We start from the raw sequence: 20929 nt of genomic DNA on the forward strand, positions 1-20929 counted from the left end.
GTGAAGAACAGAAGGGTATATGCAACCTTGCAGCCTAAAAGAGAAAGCCCCATGGTTATAATATTATTGTTCCACCTTTGTGGTTTCTGAAATTTATAATATATGTTTCAGCAAGGGACAGTACTAAAAATATTTAATTTATGGTCCAGACTCTAGTGAATTAGGGTGGGTGTTCCAAAGCCTTGTGGAATGATTAGGTGGGGGAGGAGCTCAGAGCAGGGGCCATGTTTGGAATACATTTTTTTTTATAATTTTTTTATTAGGTATTTTCCTCATTTACATTTCCAATGCTATCCCAAAAGTCCCCTATACCCTCTCCCCCCCTCCCCTACCCACCCACTCCCACTTCTTGGCCCTGGCGTTCCCCTGTACTGAGGCATATAAAGTTTGCACGACCAATGGGCCTCTCTTTCCACTGATGGCCGACTAGGCTATCTTCTGATACATATGCAGCTAGAGACACGAGCTCCGGGATACTGGTTAGTTTATAATGTTGTTCCACCTATAGGGTTGCAGATCCCTTTAGCTCCTTGGGTACTTTCTCTAGCTCCTCCATTGGGGGCCCTATGATCCATCCAATAGCTGACTGTGAGCATCCACTTCTGTGTTTGCTAGGCCCCGGCATAGTCTCACAAGAGACAACTATATCAGGGTCCTTTCAGGAAAATCTTGCTAGTGTATGCAATGGTGTCAGTGTTTGGAGGCTGATTATGGGATGGATCCCTGGATATGGCAGTCTCTAAATGGTCCTTCCTTTTGTCTCAGCTCCAAACTTTGTCTCTGTAACTCCTTCCATGGGTGTTTTGGTCACATCAATGCTGGCTAGAAGAAGATGGTCTCTGGAAAAATTAGACAGCAATCCTCAAATGTTTGTCCTTTCTGGAAAGCTTCAATCAATGACATGTAGCATGTATTCTTTTAATAGCAGTGGAATTATCATTACTCATCTCCACTCATCACGGTCATTATTATTTTACTAACATCCATCCTGATAGTAGAGCATACTTCAGAAGTGCTTACTTTGAAACTCTCTTTACACCTCAGATATAGAATCAAAACTAAATGATGATGAGGTGATTTTATAAGTATAAGAAAACGTTCCATTTATGTATTGAGACACAATTTTAAATATATATATATATATATATGTATATGTATTTGAAATGTCTAAGGGCCATGAAGATTTGGGAGAAACTCATTTGGCACAGCTTTTCTAAGCAGGCTTTTTAGGGGAACAGAATCTTTTCTAGCCATAGGTTATAAAGGAGGTTGTATTTTGCCATTGATGTAAGCAAGTTGAGAGGATTCAAGACCTCTGCATTGGCGCTGGAATTGGTCTCATTTGTAGTTCTAGTAAGCATGCTCAAAGTACATGCCCTGACCATGCAAAACAGGGCACATACATTAAATAGCTTTTCCGGTATCAACGTTAACTTTTCTTCTCCCTACTAATGACAGTGGTGATCAAGTGCCACATTTGTTTTCAGGAGGCAGTTAGGAATGTGGTCCTGACAAACAGCCTAGTCTGAGGGGTGGCTTAGAGCTCCCTTAGTCACAGAGGAAGGAAAATAAACGATTAGGTAACTGGAGAACTTTATCTCTTAAAAATAATAGGTCAGATTCAGTTCTGTCTACACTTTTCCCCAGAAGGAGAAGGATATGCAAAATGGGGCTGGAGACACGGTTCAGCAGTTAAGAGCCAGCTGAGAGCTGACTGCTCTTACGGAGGAAAGGACGTGGGTTTGATTGCTAGTATCTTCATGTAGATCACAACCATTTTTATAGTATACAACACACACACACACACACACCCCAAACAAAAAAACAACCAACCTCCAAGGAAGAAAGTAAAAGAAATGATTTAGATCCCCTGCTGAGCAACATGAAACTGCAAGGTCTCTGTGTCCCTGTTTCCACATCTTGCAACCATGGCATCCACACGGTCTTTGCCCTGCTTTATTCTGGTGACCTTGGCTCTCCATTTCTCTTCCTATCAGCGACCTTCTTCTACCCCCTGTTGTCTTCTTTCTCCCTTCTCTGCCTCACCATGCCTGTCTTTTCTACCTCCACACACCTGATGCTACCCAAACCCTTTCTTTCCTTGTCTAATGCTTCAGTACCTATATCTTGCATCCACGATGGAAATTTGGGCAAGTTACTAAGGTGAGGAGATAAAGGTGCCTGGGAAAGGCTTTGGGATGCAGGGATTGTAAAACATTTAATATGTGAACATATTCAGGTTTTGTACAATTAAGGTCCCTAGAAGAACACATAAAAGGGTACAGATTCAACTAAATGTGGCTTAGTGCTGCTCATTAATTAAACTAAGTGAATGCTTATGATTTGTTTTTATCATTTTTACATTAAGAAAATTTCTGAGATGGAGGATAATTGCAGCAGAAGCCTAATTACAAGCTCACAGACCATAGTCTTTCTGTTCCGATGCATTAATGACTTCCTTTGTGTTATAATTGTTGCATTCATCAGGGCATGGTAAGTGTTGCCTTTGCAATAATCATGTGGGTAATCCAGGGTGCCAAGTGGGGGATATGACACCGAAGAGTGAGCCAGAGATTTGAAATGGGTTCATTTTACTGAATTGAAAACCACAGGAGCACTTTGGCCAAGTTACTGCAAGTCACTTATTCACTAATAATTTTGTGATGATTTTCAAGTTTAAAGAATCCAATAATACTGTCATTTTTCACTGTAAATAAATGAAGATAAGTTAGAGAAATCATGATTTACAGGCTTGACTCTGGATTAGAAGGACAAATGAGTAGCTATCGGTGGACACAGATTCATAAAGCGAAATTGAACTCCTGATGAATTCTCCAAGTCCCAAAGGAACTATAGGGACTAAGTATGAATGTGGGTACCTTGTACAACTAACTGTATATTTTAAAACTTGAAAAGACAACATCGAATCAAAAGAAAAGCAAGTTTAAAGTTAAAAATCTTTGATCACCCAGAAAAACCATGTATGTTGGACCCATATAACAAACCGGTCATTTCTGAAGTTCTCTTAAACCAAAAATTCTTGCTGTTTTTATTTTTAAATAACGAAAGCATACAAACTAATCTTGTACCTTCAAAATCCTTCCAAACGGTGGTAGGAATTGTCTTTATCGAAACATCAAACCACTCCTATTTATGGAATTAAAGGGCATCCCCTCGTCATGCTGACAGTGTTTAGATCTATAAGAATAGAGGGAAGAATCTTGAATACTTCCCTTCTGGGACACAGAAACAGCCTGGAAAGGTCTGGAAGCAAAATAAAAAAAAAATGTTCTTCTGTTCTACCTTATGTATTGTGGGGGCCATGTTAGGACCCGAATTTCAGAGGCAAGTACCAGGAAGCATCCACTGAGGAGGAGAGAGAAGGGTGAGGAGGAGAAAGAAGGGTGAGGAGGAGAAAGAAGGGATAGGAGGAGAGAGAAGGGTGAGGAGGAGAGAGAAAGCTGAGGAGGAGAGAGAAGGCTGAAGAGAAAGAGAAGGCTGAGGAGGAGAGAGAGAGGGCTGAGGAGAGAGAGAAGGCTGAGGGGGAGAGAGAAGGCTGAGGAGGAGAGATAGGGCTGAGGAGGAGAGAGAAGGCTGAGGGGGAGAGAGAAGGCTGAGGAGGAGAGAGAAGGCTGGCTTTACAGTTCTGGGGCAAAGGTCATGCCAACTTCTTTCCCCTCCTTTCCTTCCTCCATCTCCTTCTTTCCTTCTCCCTCTCACTTTTCCCCCTCATTTCTCTGCTCTGTTTTCCCTTCTTTTTACTTTATCTCTAGCTGTTGCCTCTACCCCCCCCTCTTCTTCCTTCTCCCTTCCTTTCTCATAAATATAATTTCCCTCTGTTTCTATTTTATGTCTGCATTTTTGTGCTTCTTTTTTTTTTTTTTTTTTTTTGCTAAATTCTTTAGAAGGACTGGGCATTTGTAGACGTTAGTGTTCACTAATGCATGCCCATTGGAGTATGACACTTATTTGGTATTAATAAGAATGTTATCTAGAGGAATCATCAGAATGATTGGTACATCGAAGGGTTTGCCAATGGCTAGGAAGCAAATGCAATGGCTAGTGTTTCCTATGTCCTTAGACTTCTTAAAAGATTAGTGTTTATGTCCTCATTGTTAAATAGGCCAACAGAAACAATATCATGTCCCCAGGTCTTACCTCCAGCACATCCTACCTACTGATATCAGAATAATCTCCCAAACTACCATTTGGCCATTTATTTCTAAATATTTGGCTGGGCTATTAGGTCTTAGGGCCAGACAACCTAGCATTGCATTAAAGGCTCTGGCCTTTAGTTAACGTGACCTGCCTTAGTTTCATCATAACTGAGATGGGAAAATATTAAATTATCACTCTGTGTATGATGCTTAAAATATTTTCTAGCATATAGTAAGTATTGTAAAAAAAAGTTTGCTTATTTTTCTTTTAAAGCACCAATGTTTCTTTTAAAGAGAGGGTTATTTGAAAGGTATCTAGAGAGGGAACTTCTAGGGTAGAGGCCTGAGAAGTTACCTGGAATTTGAAGCTGGTGTGTAGTCAGTGGAAGCAACCAGCTAGAGGGCCAGCCAACAGCAGGGCTCCAGGGAGGGGCTGACAGGAAGACAGGGACCACAGCAAGTTAGTCTAGCTGATGCTCCAGAAATCCTCATGTCTTGAGATGTTAGTCTAAAACAGCAGTGAGTATAGTCTGTACCAGCTGCACTTTAGGAAACGTTTCCTAAAGGCTGTTTCCTTCTGAAAAGAGGCCTGCACAAGCTAGAAAGATGATCTGTAAACTGCATCAGAACTCTGGAAGCTTCCCTCCTCTTTGCCCCATTCTATAATCCCCAAAGGGAGTACAAGATGAAAACATTTTTTACCCACTGCTTGTAGGAAAGTGGCTTAGGCTATTCTATTTAAACCTCAAAGGACAGTGTGACCCCAACTAAATTTAGGCCAACCATATATTACACAACCTTCAGGGGGCATGTGTACAGAGAGGGAAACTGAGGCTTCTGGAAGTCTCGGTCATGACGGAGAGAAAACAGCACTGAAAAGCAGGTGCCCTTCTAACGTCTGCTGTGGTTGCTGCTGTTCATACACGTATGATCCGTGTGTTCAGGAGCGGCAGCCCCGGGCTTTAAATTACTGACAAGTTGCTCAGCCCAGCATTTAAGTCTTCAATCCAGAAACTGTGCAAACTTCCCCAAGTAGAATATTGGATTCTTAAAATTAGGCTGGGGAAAATGGTCTCTGGAACCTTATTTCCTCATTTTGTGTGGACTAGACTTCGGGTCTCAGGATCCATCTCTGAGCTCCGCAAAGAGTGTTTAAATCAGTTGATATGATAGGGAGTCTTGCTTCAGGGCAATATTCTACCCTCCCTCCCTCCCTCCCTCCTTCCCTCCCTCCCTCCCTCCCTCCCTCCCTCCCTCCCTCCCTCCCTCCCTCCCTCCCTCCCTCCCTCCCTCCCTCCTTCCCTTTTCCCTTCTTTTTTCTCTCTGCCCAGTTCCCTTCCCTCTGAGCTCTGCCTATCTGCTAGGGCACCTGCCCCCGCACCATTTACTGTGCCTCTTTGACTTTGCCATCTGCCTTCCTGTCGAGAGATTTCCATGTCGGGCGGGCTTGCCAGTGAATTCCCCTCATACTCCGTTCCGCTTGGCCGCCTGAATTTACACTGCCTTTTTGATGAATCTTTGCTGGAGTTCCAGTCACACTCTAATTGATTGGTCTAGATGTGAGGTTCTGGCCATCCTCATCTGCTCCCATAGCTGAGCGAAATGGGGCTGTCTGTGACAGCTCGGTGTGCCGCAGATTGGGTAAGTTTGTCTGGGAGACTTGGAGCCTAATAGAATAATGGCAGTGGAGCAGAAGGAAAAGGAAGCTGACTTATGTCATTTATCTGTAGGTAAGTTGATCACGGTAAGGGGAAGAAAAAAATGGGGAGAGAATCAATTTAGGTAGCAAACATTGCCTGTTGGATTCTTAGTTTTCAAGTCGGATCCAAGGAATAGCTACTGGGACCCAGTTAATGAAGTGACTCTGTGGTCAGTTTCCCAGCCCAGGCTGGCTGCTCCTCATTCTTAAGGTTCCTTCCTGGAAATGAGAACCATTTCATCTTCACATGGTAGACTTGAAAAGACTTGTGTGTGTGTGTGTGTGTGTGTGTGTGTGTGTGTGTGTGTGTGTGTGGACTCAGGTAACAGGGACTCGTAAAACATCAGCAGAATTTCTCTCTCTCTCTCTCTCTCTCTCTCTCTCTCTCTCTCTCTCTCACGCACACACACACACACACACACACACAAACACACATGCACACACACACACAAACACACACACACAAACACACACACACACACAGAGCTAAAACCCACATATAATTTAATTCTTACCAGTTATTTTGGAAAATACTTAAATATTTTCTAAACTAACCTTGCTATATCCCAAGTCTTTTCTACTACTTTTTTACTTACAGTGTCTTTAATGATAAAGTTAAGAGATGTAGTCAAGAAATGGGAATGTCTATAATTCATTAAATGTGATAGTGGGAGTTCCCAATCAGAATCATATGTCCCCAAAAGGTTATCAGCCTTTTCCTGCAGAAATTACTGGACAACTTATATTTCTTTCTAAGAAAGAAAATCAGTCATAAAGAGATAAAACATCATGGAAATCATCTATGTCATTTAAGTAAACATATTGTCACTAAAAGAGAGAATAAGGATGTAAGTCCTTTCTCATTATCAATCAGTCATATATGCATCCCATACTATGAAATACGAAATAGGAGTTTGCTACATCTCTGGATCATAAAATATGAGTTGGCTAGCAACCATGCATATGCACACATCTACACACACACATAGATGCACATCTACACACAGACTGATGTAGATACACATGCTGTAAGAGAAAGTTTAAATTCCAACGACACTATTTTGTTCAAACTAAATTCTCATCGTACCATCAGCTGAATTTACATACAATATTTTATTCATGGTAGGATGTGCATACTTATGTTTAGGGTAGCTAAATGAAAATCATTTTAAAAATCAAATATTTTACTACTATAAATGAACAAACATTTAATGAGGTGTCCAGGTGGCACAGGAACTGAAGGGGTAGAAAGCTAGGGTGTGTCACAGTTTGTTTAACCTTTCTCTAATTGTCGTACCATGAACAGGACAAAATGCTGATAGCCTGATACAGTGGAGTGATTTGTAAGGATTCTCTTAAAGAAAGTGGGATAGTTCAATAGACTCGTGTTCCTTCCTTTCCTTTACATTTCTTTTATTTTTCAAATAGCCGAATTTAGATTTTTTTTCAAAAAGGAAGGGCATTTTTTAAAAAAGATTTTCTATGTTTTTCTGCTTTCTGAAGAGAAAGTGTGCCAAGGAAGTTGTAAATTGAGAGTTGGAATTTCTCTAGAGCTTTGACTCTCCTAGGTCCAAGTTCCTGGTAATGGTCCAGTGGCTATTTACTGAGCACAGCTGGGCTGCTGTTTCCAACGCCTCCTGGTATCAGGGTAGAGGCATACTTACTGCTAGCAAGGAATCCATCCTGTCACAGGGTCATAGGAAATAGCGCAAGTGTGACACTTCCCATCGTATCACAGGGTGTGTGTATGTGTGTGTGTGTGTGTGGTAGGGGAGTGGTTCTTTAATCCCTAGAGAGATCCACAGAGAGGAAGCAATTTTTTTTCTCTCCAGAAATAGTGCTGACTGAATGTGAAGTCTGGATTCACGTAATGGCTTTGTGACTGTGAGAGGAGATGAGGTGACTGAGGACAGAGAGGTGATGCAGGTGTGTGGGAAGAGGCAGGAGAGGCAAGATTCGACGCCATGACTGTTACAGAGTAAAAAGCTGTGTTTGTCAATTTGCTGTCAAGCACAATGCTCTGCTGGCCCAGTGGAGTGGCGTTTTGAATAGAATTTCTAGTTTCCAGTTTGTATATTACGTTCAAGTTTAGTTACGGAATTTTTAGGCTATTCAGTTAAATAATAATTTTAAGTGAACACTGAAAATTACAAGTAGTGGTATTATTTCTGTGGAACATTGGGACACTTTGGAATTTAAATTTTTTTATTTTTTTATTTTTTTTTAATTTTTAATATTTTTATTACATATTTTCCTCAGTTACATTTCCAATGCTATCCCAAAAGTCCCCCATAGCGCCCCCCACTTCCCTACCCACCCATTCCCATTCTTTTGGCCCTGGCATTCCCCTATATTGGGGCATATAAAGTTTGCAAGTCCAATGGGCCTCTCTTTCCATTGATGGCCGACTAGGCCATCTTTCCATACATATGCAGCTAGAGACAAGAGCTCCGGGGTTCTGGTTAGTACATCATGTTGTTCCAACAATAGGGTTGCAGATCCCTTTAGCTCCTTGGGTACTTTCTCTAGCTTCTCCATTGGGAGCCCTGTGATACATCCAATAGCTGACTGTGAACATCCACTCCTGTGTTTGCTAGGCCCCGGCATCGTCTCACAAGAGACAGCTATATTTGGGTCCTTTCAGCAAAATCTTGCTAGTGTATGCAATGGTGTCAGCGTATAGAAGCTGCTAATGGGAAGGATCCCTGGATACGGCAGTCTCTAAATGGTCCATCCTTTCATCACAGCTACGAACTTTGTCTCTGTAACTCCTTCCCTGGGTGTTTTGTTCCAAATTCTAAGAAGGGGCACAGTGTCCACACTTTGGTCTTCATTCTTCTTGAGTTTCATGCGTTTAGTAAATTGTATCTTATATCTTGGGTATCCTAAGTTTTGGGCTAATATCCACTTATCAGTGAATACATATTGTGTGAGTTCCTTTGTGATTGTGTTACCTCACTCAAGATGATGCCCTCCAGGTCCATCCAATTGGCTAAGAATTTCATAAATTCATTCTTTTTAATAGCTGAGTAGTACTCCATTGTGTAAATGTACCATAATTTCTGTATCCATTCCTCTGTTGAGGGACATCTGGGTTCTTTCCAGCTTCTGGCTATTATAAATAGGACTGCTATGAACATAGTGGAGCATGTGTCCTTTTTACCGGTTGGGACATCTTCTGGATATATGCCCAGGAGAGGTATTGCTGGATCCTCCGGTAGTACTATGTCCAATTTTCTGAGGAACCGCCAGACTGATTTCCAGAGTGGTTGTACAAGCTTGCAATCCCACCAACAATGGAGGAGTGTTCCTCTTTCTCCACATCCTCGCCAGCATCTGCTGTCACCCGAATTTTTGATCTTAGCCATTCTGACTGGTGTGAGGTGGAATCTCAGGGTTGTTTTGATTTGCATTTCCCTGATGATTAAGGATGTTGAACATTTTTTCAGGTGCTTCTCTGCCATTCCGTATTCCTCAGGTGAGAATTCTTTGTTCAGTTCTGAGCCCCATTTTTTAATGGGGTTATTTGACTTTCTGGTGTCCACCTTCTTGAGTTCTTTATATATATTGGATATTAGCCCCTTATCTGATTTAGGATAGGTGAAGATTCTTTCCCAATCTGTTGGTGGTTTTTTTGTCTTATTGATGGTGTCTTTAGCCTTGCAGAAGCTTTGCAGTTTCATGAGGTCCCACTTGTCAATTCTCGATCTTACAGCACAAGCCATTACTGTTCTATTCAAGAATTTTTCCCCTGTGCCCATATCTTCAAGGCTTTTCCCCACTTTCTCCTCTATAAGTTTCAGTGTCTCTGGTTTTATGTGAAGTTCCTTGATCCACTTAGACTTGACCTTAGTACAAGGAGATAGGAATGGATCAATTCACATTCTTCTACATGTTAACAACCAGTTGTGCCAGCACCATATGTTGAAAATGCTGTCTTTCTTCCACTGGATGTTTTTAGCTCCCTTGTCGAAGATCAAGTGACCGTAGGTGTGTGGGTTCATTTCTGGGTCTTCAATTCTATTCATTGGTCTATTTGTCTGTCACTATACCAGTACCATGCAGTTTTTATCACAATTGCTCTGTAGTAGAGCTTTAGGTCCGGCATGGTGATTCCACCAGAGGTTCTTTTATCCTTGAGAAGAGTTTTTGCTATCCTAGGTTTTTTGTTATTCCAGATGAATTTGCAGATTGCACTTTCTAATTCGTTGAAGAATTGATTTGGAATTTTGATGGGGATTGCATTGAATCTGTAGATTGCTTTTGGCAAGATAGCCATTTTTACAATGTTGATCCTGCCAATCCATGAGCATGGGAGATCTTTCCATCTTCTGAGATCTTCTATAATTTCTTTCTTCAGAGACTTGAAGTTTTTATTATACAGATCTTTCACTTCCTTAGTTAGAGTCACGCCAAGATATTTTATATTATTTGTGACTATTGAGAAGGGTGTTGTTTCCCTAATTTCTTTCTCAGCCTGTTTATTCTTTGTGTAGAGAAAGGCCATTGATTTGTTTGAGTTAATTTTATATCCAGCTACTTCACCGAAGCTGTTTATCAGGCTTAGGAGTTCTCTGGTGGAATTTTTAGGGTCACTTATATATACTATCATATCATCTGCAAAAAGTGATATTTTGACTTCATCTTTTCCAATTTGTATCCCTTTGATCTCTTTTGTTGTCGAATTGCTCTGGCTAGGACTTCAAGTACTATGTTGAATAGGTATGGAGGAAGTGGACAGCCTTGTCTAGTCCCTGATTTTAGAGGGATTGCTTCAAGCTTCTCACCGTTTACTTTGATGTTGGCTACTGGTTTGCTGTAGATTGCTTTTATCATGTTTAGGTATGGGCCTTGAATTCCTGATCTTTCCAAGACTTTTATCATGAATGGGTGTTGAATCATGTCAAATGCTTTTTCCGCATCTAAGGAGATGACCATGTGGTTTTTGTCTTTGAGTTTGTTTATATACTGGATTACGTTGATGGATTTCTGTATATTGAACCATCCTTGCACCCCTGGGATGAAACCTACTTGGTCAGGATGGATGATTGTTTTGATGTGTTCTTGGATTCGGTTAGCAAGAACTTTATTGAGGATTTTTGCATCAATATTCATAAGGGATATTGGTCTGAAGTTTTCTATCTTTTTTGGGTCTTTTTGTGGTTTAGGTATCAGAGTAATTGTGGCTTCATAGAATGAGTTGGGTAGAGTACCTTCTGTTTCTATTTTGTGGAATAGTTTGTGAAGAACTGGGATTAGATCTTCTTTGAAGGTCTGATAGAACTCTGCACTAAACCCATCTGGTCCTGGGCTTTTTTTAGTTGGGAGACTATTAATGACTGCTTCTATTTCTTTGGGGGATATAGGGCTGTTTAGATCATTAACCTGATCTTGATTCAACTTTGGTACCTGGTATCTGTCTAGGAACTTCTCCATTTCATGCAGGTTCTCCAGTTTTGTTGAGTATAGCCTTTGGTAGAAGGATCTGATGGTGTTTTGGATGTCTTCAGGATCTGTTGTTATGTCTCCTTTTTCATTTCTGATTTTGTTAATTAGGATGCTTTCCCTGTGCCCTCTAGTGAGTCTGGCTAAGGGTTTATCTATCTTGTTGATTTTCTCAAAGAACCAGCTCCTTAATTGGTTGATTCTTGAATAGTTCTTCTTGTTTCCACTTGGTTGATTTCGCCCCTGAGTTTGATTATTTCCTGCCGTCTACTACTCTTGGGTGAATTTGCTTCCTTTTGTTCTAGTGCTTTTAGGTATGTTGTCAAGCTGCTAATGTGTGCTCTCTCTAGTTTCCTTTTGGAGGCACTCAGAGCTATGAGTTTTCCTCTTAGAAATGCTTTCATTGCGTCCCATAAGTTTGGGTATGTTGTGGCTTCATTTTCATTGAACTCTAAAAAGTCCTTAATTTCTTTCTTTATTCCTTCCTTGACCAAGGTATCATTGAGAAGAGTGTTGTTCAGTTTCCACGTGAAGGTTGACTTTCTATTATTTATTTTGTTATTGAAGATCAGCCTTAGTCCATGGTGATCTGATAGGATGCATGGGACAATTTCAATATTTTTGTATCTGTTGAGGCCTGTTTTGTGACCAATTATGTGCTCAATTTTGGAGAAGGTACCATGAGGTGCTGAGAAGAAGGTATATCCTTTTGTTTTAGGATAGAATGTTCTGTAGATATCTGCCAGATCCATTTGATTCATAATTTCTGTTAGTTTCACTGTGTCCCTGTTTAGTTTCTGTTTCCATGATCTGTCCATTGGTGAAAGTGGTGTGTTGAAGTCTCCCACTATTATTGTATGAGATACAATGTGTGCTTTGAGATTTACTAAAGTTTCTTTAATGAATGTGGCTGCCTTTGTATTTGGAGCATAGATATTCAGGATTGATAGTTCCTCTTGGAGGATTTTACCTTTGATGAGTATGAAGTGTCCCTCCCTGTCTTTTTTAATGACTTTGGGTTGGAAGTCAATCTTATCAGATATTAGAATGGCTACTCCAGCTTGTTTCTTCATACCATTTGCTTGGAAAATTGTTTTCCAGCCTTTCATTCTGAGGTAGTGTCTATCTTTTTCTCTGAGATGAGTTTCCTGTAAGCAGCAAAATGTTGGGTCTTGTTTGTGTAGCCAGTTTGTTAGTCTATGTCTTTTTATCGGGGAGTTGAGTCCATTGATATTAAGAGATATTAAGGAAAAGTAATTTTTGTTTCCTGTTATTTTTGTTGTTAAAGTTGGCATTCTGTTCTTGTGGCTGTCTTCTTTTAGGTTTGTTGAGGGATTACCTTCTTGTTGTTTCTAGGGCGTGGTTCCTGTCCTTGTATTGTTTTTTTTCTGTTATTATCCTTTGAAGGGCTGGATTCGTGGAGAGATAATGTGTGAATTTGGTTTTGTCGTGGAATACTTTGGTTTCTCCATCTATGTTAATTGAGAGTTTGGCTGGGTATAGTAGCCTGGGCTGGAATTTGTGTTCTTTTAGTGTCTGTATAACATCCGTCCAGGATCTTCTGGCTTTCATAGTCTCTGGTGAAAAATCTGGTGTAATTCTGATAGGCTTGCCTTTATATGTTACTTGGCCTTTTTCTCTTACTGCTTTTAGTATTCTGTCTTTATTTAGAGCATTTGTTGTTCTGATTATTATGTGTCGGGAGGTATTTCTTTTCTGGTCCAGTCTATTTGGAGTTCTGTAGGCTTCTTGTATGTTCATGGGCATCTCTTTCTTTAGATTTGGGAAGTTTTCTTCTATAATTTTGTTGAAGATGTTTGCTGGTCCTTTGAGTTGAAAATCTTCATTCTCATCCACTCCTATTATCCGTAGGTTTGGTCTTCTCATTGTGTCCTGTATTTCTTGGATGTTTTGAGTTAGGATCTTTTTGCATTTTACATTTTCCTTGATTGTTGTGCCGATGTTCTCTATGGAATCTTCTGCACCTGAGATTCTCTCTTCCATCTCTTGTATTCTGTTGCTGATGCTCGTATCTATGGTTCCAGATTTCTTTCCTAGGGTTTCTATCTCCGGTGTTGCCTCATTTTGGGTTTTCTTTATTGTGTCTACTTCCCTTTTTAGGTCTAGTATGGTTTTGTTCACTTCCATCATCTGTTTGGATGTGTTTTCCTGTTTTTCTGTAAGGACTTCTACCTGTTTGATTAGGTTATCCTGTTTTTCTTTAAGGATTTGTAACTCTTTAGCAGTGTTCTCCTGCAATTTTTTAAGGGATTTTTGTGCTTCCTCTTTACTGTCTTCTACCTGTTTACCAGTGTTCCTTTGTATTTCTTTAAGTGTGTTATTAAAGTCCTTCTTGAAGTCTTCTACCATCATCATGAGATATGCTTTTAGATCCGTGTCTAGCTTTTCCGGTGTGTTGGGGTGCCCTGGACTGGGCAAAGTGGGAGTGCTGGGTTCTGATGATGGTGAGTGGTCTTGGTTTCTGTTAGTAAGATTATTACGTTTACCTTTCGCCATCTGGTAATCTCTGGGGTTAGTTGTTGTCGTTGTCACTGTTTAAAGATTGGAGCAGAAGCTGTGTTCCACTCACCAGAAGTCTTAAGATCCTGTGGCGGGTGTTGTGGGTAGCTGGCGAGTGTCAGCCGACCCTGCACCCTAGCTACCCCAGGGCTTTTCTGACTGGAGAGGCTTGTGGCCCTACTGAGGGCAGATTTCTGCCTCCCCAACCAAAGCAGTCTCAGGTCCCGCGTGATTGGACTGGAGCAGAAGCTGTGTTCCTCTCACCAGCAGTCTCAAAATCCTGTGGCGGGGGTCCTGGGTAGCTGGCGGGTGTCAGCCGACCCTGCGCTCTAGCTACCCTGGTGCTGGTCCATCCGGAAGAGTGGAATTTAAATTTGACAAGATATTTTGCTTTTTAAAAAATTGATTAATTTTTATTTTTGTTTTTGCAGCAGGGTTTCACTATGTAGTCCTGGCTTTCCTGGAGCTCACTATGTAGACCAGACTGGCCTCGAACTCACAGAGACCCTCTTACTTCTGCCTCCTGGGTGATAGGATTAAGGCATGAACCACCTTGCCTTTTATCTGGATATTTTAAACTTACAGTATAGTGAAGGTAGGCAAGGTTACTTGATTTAGCAAAATACCTTTTTTTGTGTGTGTCTTATTAGGCATGTGCTTTCAGAAGATAAAGGTAAGAGCATATCTACAGCTTGAGTATGTGTGTTTGACACAGAACTAGTAAGAAATGACTGGTCTGTCCTCTTCCTTGGAGCCTCTCAGTAGACTCCCACCCAGATTTGAGATGCTGTGTACAAGTTACCAGTGGCAAGAGAAAGATAAACTTTATTTAAAAACCAAATCTTAGTTTCTCCTTTGCTCACTGACTGTGCAGCCCTGAAGCAGTCAATTGAGTCACACAGTACTCTATCACAGTTCTGAGAAGTTACTGTGTCATTGTGGGTAACAGCCATCATGTTATATATACATAAGACTTGTTTAAATAAAAGAAGACAAACAAACAAACAAACCCAAGACCTCTATTAGCCTCCTTTGCTTGACGATTGTGAAGAGCCACTCTTTGTGCTCAGAAGCCAGCAAAACTCTTTCGTGTAACCAAGCACCTTGCTGTCCCTTCCTCTCCACACTGTAGGTAGGACAGGCACAGTGGCTTATGGAGAGAGGAGCTGTCATCTGTCTTACCACACTCCCGAGTTTTGCTTTTAACTCTGGAATTGATGAGTAGGTACTTGTAAATGCATATCTTATTCACATTATGACCATTAAACAAGCAAGAAAGAACTGTTTTGCCTTTCCTGAGCAGTCAGGGACTATTATTTTTAATATCTTCAGCTGGAGAGAGGTACAGCATGTGTCACACACTCAAATAATACTTAATGAAGTGCATGCTGCCTTAGAAGGGGCTCCTGCCTCCCTGGCAATGAGCAGGATATACAAATATGTTACTCCGTACTCAAATGGTAATGATACCCATGTAGTGAATGTTGGTTGAGAAAGCTACAGATGTGGTGAGAATGACAGCTGTGATTCCCATCACTGTAGTCAAGAGCTTCCTAACAGGAGACCTTGCTGAAGTTATAAAGGCAGGATAGGGGCAGAGAAGTGTCAAGAGGTATAGTCAAGTAGAGGCCATGACAGCTGCCCTGTGTTGCAATATTTTAAATGTGATGAGGTCTCTCCTACTGAAGTTGATTAAGCTTCTGAAGACAATTTGTCAGGAATATTAGTAAAATAACTACAGTTGTTTTCTTCTTGCTTAGAAAGAGGGGGATACTCTCAGTTTTTCAACTGGCAGGTGAGGAATTTAATCCTACTACACCCCAAAGAGGCTCTTCTGCTCATTTGAGGCTTCCAGGAAAGCCTAGTAGATTTTTAAACTTTACTGCACACACAGTAAATGGAAATGTCTGGAAATGTTGAAATAAATTGCATGCTAAGGTCACACGTTTGGAGACTCTGACTTCAGTGTTCTGGGGTCCGCCAGAGCTTCAGGGTGTTTCTGGATTCCAGATGGTCGCCTGACTACAATTGCACTAAGAGTTGGCCATGTGAGGCTACTGCTTTGTCCCTCGTTTCTTATTTACTAGGAAGATGGAGGACAAGCATACTTTTAAAGACCTTTTATCTGTATTACTAGTTTATCATGTAGGTGTGTATCAGGTAGGTGAACCCTAGGAATTTATGGATTATGCAGAAAGCATTCACCAATCAATCTTCTAGCAATGGAAGATAGTTTTTATTTTTATTATGGGCATTCATTTCTTCCTTTTAATGGCAAAGCCTCCTTTGTATGAGGAAATTTTTAGGTCTCTCAGGAACTGTGTGGCACCACACAGTTTGGAGGGTGGTTTGTTTCAGTCGCAGTCCTTGTGTCACAGGCAGCTGACCTTGCCCTTGCCTGTGAACACAAGGGATGAAGGATGAAAGCGGCTCTCTTAGCTCCTCCCACAATTTCTGAAGCCACTCTGTTGCTGGAGTGGGGGCCATCTGATGGATGACTGGACGATTTCCTTGGCAATTTGTGTGGATGGCTGTCCTTGTTTGCTTTTTAGAACTTGTTGTCTTAGTGATTTGCTTAGGAGGAATGTTAATACCCTAGGCCTGGGCATCCATATTGACTCTCATGGTCTTGACATCGGTACCAACCAGTTTAGAGCATGTCTCCTTGTCATGTTGGCCACACAGCAGACAGGTGATGATGGATACAGACCACAGCTGCATGTTGCTCGGAAGACTCTGATTATTAGTTTTTCTCAAAGATGTTGCTTGGATCTAAGGTAACACAATTTTTGGTGAGTGTTTTTTTTTTTTTTTCCTATTTGACGAGGAAACAAATGGTCACAACAACGTATACTACTGTGAGGGATAAAACCTAATCTTTTATGGGAGCAACATGAGCCAGCAATTTTAATTTTTAAGTGTGAAAATGTCTTACTTCTGAAATAGAAGATAGGTTTGGAGCTATGCTTTGTGGTTCTTGTGATGTGGTTCTTGTGATACCCTACTGAATCTCTAGTTAAAAAAAAAAAAAAATCAAGGCGGCTTCCCAAAGACTCACTACCCTATGTGCCTTTCCAGATTAAATCACCAACATTGCCAAGACACCACATATCAGGAGAAAGTTTAAAAACTTTGGATTACTTGTGAAAGAATTGCCTGGTCTTTTCCCTATCTGGATGCTAAATCTGCATAGAGATACATTGATGGTTTTGCAAATGTTAGTAGATCAGAGTGGGAAAGAAATGTTACTTTATATATTTATTTACCTACTTTTGATCGGGGAGTGCAACAAATCAATAAGGTTCACAGGGCAGGACATTAATGACAAGTTACCGGAGGCGGCTCCACAAAGGTCCTGAAAACTCGTCTCTCATTGCAGGAATTGGGTTGGGCCGCCGGTGGCCCCCCTTCTCAAACACAAATATTTTCATATAATAAAAAGCCTGCTTCCTTATAACCCACCCTCCATTCCCACGACGGTACCATTTTAAAGGGGTGTGCTGCAAGGACTCTTCCTAGTTTTGCAGGTTTTTAATCTCTCCGGCATTCTATCTCGCAGAGGTGAAGAATCTCTCTGGGGTGTCACTCTGGGTGAGAGGGACGAGAAACACCCACTAGGACCCAACCCGGCAGCCAGCGGCCGAGCATGCGCTGAGAGTTTGTGCAGCTGGCCCTGGCTGCCGCTGCTGCCTTGTCCGGACTTGGCGAGGACTTGGGAGGGACAGCGGCGTTGGGAGGTGGCTTAGCAGAGACTTTCCAGCGTCTGCTGCCCGGGACTTTTTTTTTTTTTTTTTTTTTTTTTTTTTCCTTTTTCCCAGGAGTTAGCGACGCCGACGGTTGGAGGGAGGAAGACAAGGAAGCGTCTGCTGCTGGCGCCGATGCATCCCTTTGGCTCTCCGGGAGGAGCGTCCCTGCCCGGATGAGTGTCTGCTGTGTGTCCCCGACTGTTCCCCGGCAGGAGCGCAGCTCGAACGGTGAGTGGCCACAAGTCCCACATCTCTCCTGCCCGCGGTCCCTGCCGCCTGCCGGAGTGGCTTCTGCCCTGCGCTGTGCGTCCTGCCGGGGGCGTGCGGCCGCGGTGACTTTGCCTGACCGCGCAGGCTTTGTGCTCTGCGGGCGGCGGGGACCTTAGTGTCGCGGCGGCACGCGGGACCCCGAGGTTGCGCGTCCGGGGGGCGGGGGTGGTAGTGAATGATGACCGGTCCGGCTTGGGTACTGCCGCACCGGCCCTGACTCCCCAATTTCTCCTCCCCGCCATCCCGCCCCAGGCTCATCCATTATTCCCGGAGGACAAACTGCATTTCTCACGTTCTTCCAAAGAAACCCTAGTCACCGGGCGGGATCCCAGCTCTGTGCTGCGCCCCCAGTGGCTCCCGAGTTCACACCCGAGCTGTGCGACCCGGTGGTGGGGTGGGAGCACGGAGGTAGGGCCCAGGAGCTGCCCAGAGAAGGGCATTCCTGTGCTCCGAGAGGTCGAGGTGTATGTGTCCGTCCTTGGGGATAGGGATAGAACTGGATGGAGCCTGTGGCATTTCCAGAGACACAAAGCTGTCCCCCAGGAGACAGCAACGAAACTCTCAAGGGCCATGCCACTGGTCCCCTGGGAAAACTAGTTTACTGTACATTCATCCAGAGAGTTAACCTTTTCTCTTGGCAGCAGGTGTTATCCGATGCCATGTGAGGACTTTTGGGAGTTTTATTCCCTTTAAGACTTTAACAAATGAGTTTCGATGAGAGGACGTCTGAAATAAACTAGGCTTGGGGATCCTGGGTACCCCGCTGGCAGAGGGGTTCATTTGTGAAGGTAGTTCTCTGCTGTGCCCGCCCCTGCAGATCGCTGGGGCTCTGCCTGGACCAGTAGAATGTGGTGAGAGGATGGGGCTTCTCCCTCCCAAGACTCACAATGGCCAGAGAAGATTCCGTGAAGTGTTTGCGCTGCTTGCTCTACGCCCTCAACCTGCTCTTTTGGGTAAGCCTACCAGTCCTACTATCCCAGCGGGTGGGGATGGCTAGACTCAGTTTTCTCAACTACCAGATAAGGCGCCAACGGGCATTGGCTCAGCGTTAATTAACGGCGTGAGATCACATCCTCTGTTGGTCAGAGAAGTAAAAATTGACCTTCTTAGAATACCTTTGATCTAGCTCAAGTTCCATCTGTAATTAGAAAAAAAAAAGCCGCTCCTGTATACAAGTGCCAAGTAACATGAAGCTAATCTAAGGATATAAATAAGTGCACGTGCTTGTACTGGAAGATAAGAGACTATGACAGACTACTCCGGAACCGCTAGTTTGCAGGAATTTTAGATAACTGTGCAAGCCTTACATTTTTTCTTTAGGTCACCACCACAGCCTATAAAAACTTGTTGGGGCAACTACTTTTAATATATCTTTGGAAGGAGTCACACCTAGATATCTTACCAAAAGTCTGGATGGGTTTTTAAAGGGAATTCCATATAGTCCAAAAGGTGGTTTTCTTATAACTATTTCTAAGTTGGGAATGTTTGAGGAATTTTATATATATTTTAGAAAAAAAAAACACACCCATTTAAGGAAACAAAATACATACAATTTAAAAGCCCACGGAAATTACACTGCATGAGTTAGTGACTTTTGGTGTTTTCTATCCAAGTTTTCACCAAGTGTTAGTGTAGTATTATTTATAATGCTTATGGAAATACGAGTATTAAAATTATGAATGTTACTTCAGAAGGTTGTCATACTTAAGCAAGTTCTCTTGTGCCATTTTTGTGTTCCTTTAATAATTTATATTCCACGTTTCCTGTTGGAAATTTTAGTATGCAGTATATTTATTTCTGGTCTGTCTGGCATTGGCTAGCCCCCTTATTTCCTGACAGCTATTACAGCTAGTCTCTAGAGGAGGATATTTTTGTTAAATTGCTCCTTTTGGATTGACAGCATTCTAAGAGGACAAATTAAGTCTTTAATAAGTCATTTGAGCACTGTCTAAAAGGACAACTTTTAAAACTTAATCTGAAAAAGTTAAGCATTGAGTAATTACACTCACCATTTGCAAACAGAAAAATCACTCATTGATGTTACAGTGCCTCATAATTCTAACAGGGCACATTTGAAAGTTGCTCATTAACTTACCTACTTAGCTAGCAGGTTTTGAGACTTTGAACTCTGTTTCTTCTAAAATGCATAGATATTACCCTTACTGCTAATTTTCACTTGCCTACATCTTCTTCTCAGTGATCGCCTTGTTACACTTTCACACTAAAGGGATCTTTATGGAAGGCCTTGTTGAACTTCCTTTTCTTTGTAAATCAGGAAATTGAGAGCAAGTTAAATGGCATGGCAAAGGCCAGCTATTCCAGTGGTGGTGCGCCCAGGGACGGAACTCAGTACTCTTGCACCTAGATGATGTCTTTAACACACAGCCTTTATGCACGTCCGAACCTCCTCATTAATAAGTTCTTTTGTCATTCAATTAAAAAAGGTCAAACATTGGGGGAAATTCAAATCATTCTGCAAAAACATTGCTCCCTGTAATAATTAAATTTGCTTGAAGAACTACCCCTCTCTTAAACATTTGCAGGCCTCTTCGTGCTACCCGAATTGCAAAATGTTATTCTTTTATTGCTATCCTGTCCTTCAACTTCTGTCTATGAGGGTGTGTGTTCTGATTTGTGTGTTTATCTAGATTGCCACCCTCTGTGTCTAGCTCTCCCCATTATCTCATCTGTAACAATCCAGTATGCTCCCTCTATATTTTAATTCGGTTTAGACAGAGATAACATGTCCTTATCACTACCCACGTGTGTCTAGTCACATTCACATGCATTGCTTATATATTCTTTATACCAAAAGGTATGTGTTGACAGCAGAAACACAACAGCAAAATGTAGCCCACATCAATCAAACAGTAGAATACAAAATAGCTCTTAGGTGGTTCGTATGTATTTACCAGGTAAATTTAGTGCTTTGGTTTTCTAGTCTTTAAGACAGGTATTTTTTAGAGCTGTTGTGAACATTCCCAACAATGGCACATAGTGCTGTTTAGAAGCCCCGTGGCCAGTGCAGCTACCACAATCTTGATAATCTCAAGGAGACAAACAGGAAGTGGATTGCTACGATTCCTGGCAGC

At 41.9% G+C, this 20929-nt stretch overlaps 1 protein-coding gene across 2 annotated transcripts in view; it reads left to right on the top strand.

Moving 5' to 3' along the window:
* The window catches only part of Tspan12 (tetraspanin 12), a 104119-nt gene that overhangs the window by 13701 nt on the left and 69489 nt on the right, over positions 1-20929 (top strand). Inside the window, exons 1-3 of one of the 2 annotated variants that reach the window (XM_021165685.2) lie at positions 17240-17382; positions 17640-17795; positions 18655-18790. In XM_021165685.2, the coding sequence (XP_021021344.1) occupies positions 18725-18790 (66 nt within the window). In that variant the 5' untranslated portion in view covers positions 17240-17382; positions 17640-17795; positions 18655-18724. Of the gene's footprint in view, positions 1-17239; positions 17383-17639; positions 17796-18654; positions 18791-20929 lie in introns of those variants that run through there. The other variant, XM_021165686.3, reaches the window with a different exon arrangement.

The sequence above is a fragment of the Mus caroli genome, unplaced genomic scaffold (genome assembly GCF_978045245.1).
Source record: "Mus caroli unplaced genomic scaffold, Mus_caroli_1 scaffold_7, whole genome shotgun sequence".
Lineage (NCBI taxonomy): Eukaryota > Metazoa > Chordata > Mammalia > Rodentia > Muridae > Mus > Mus caroli.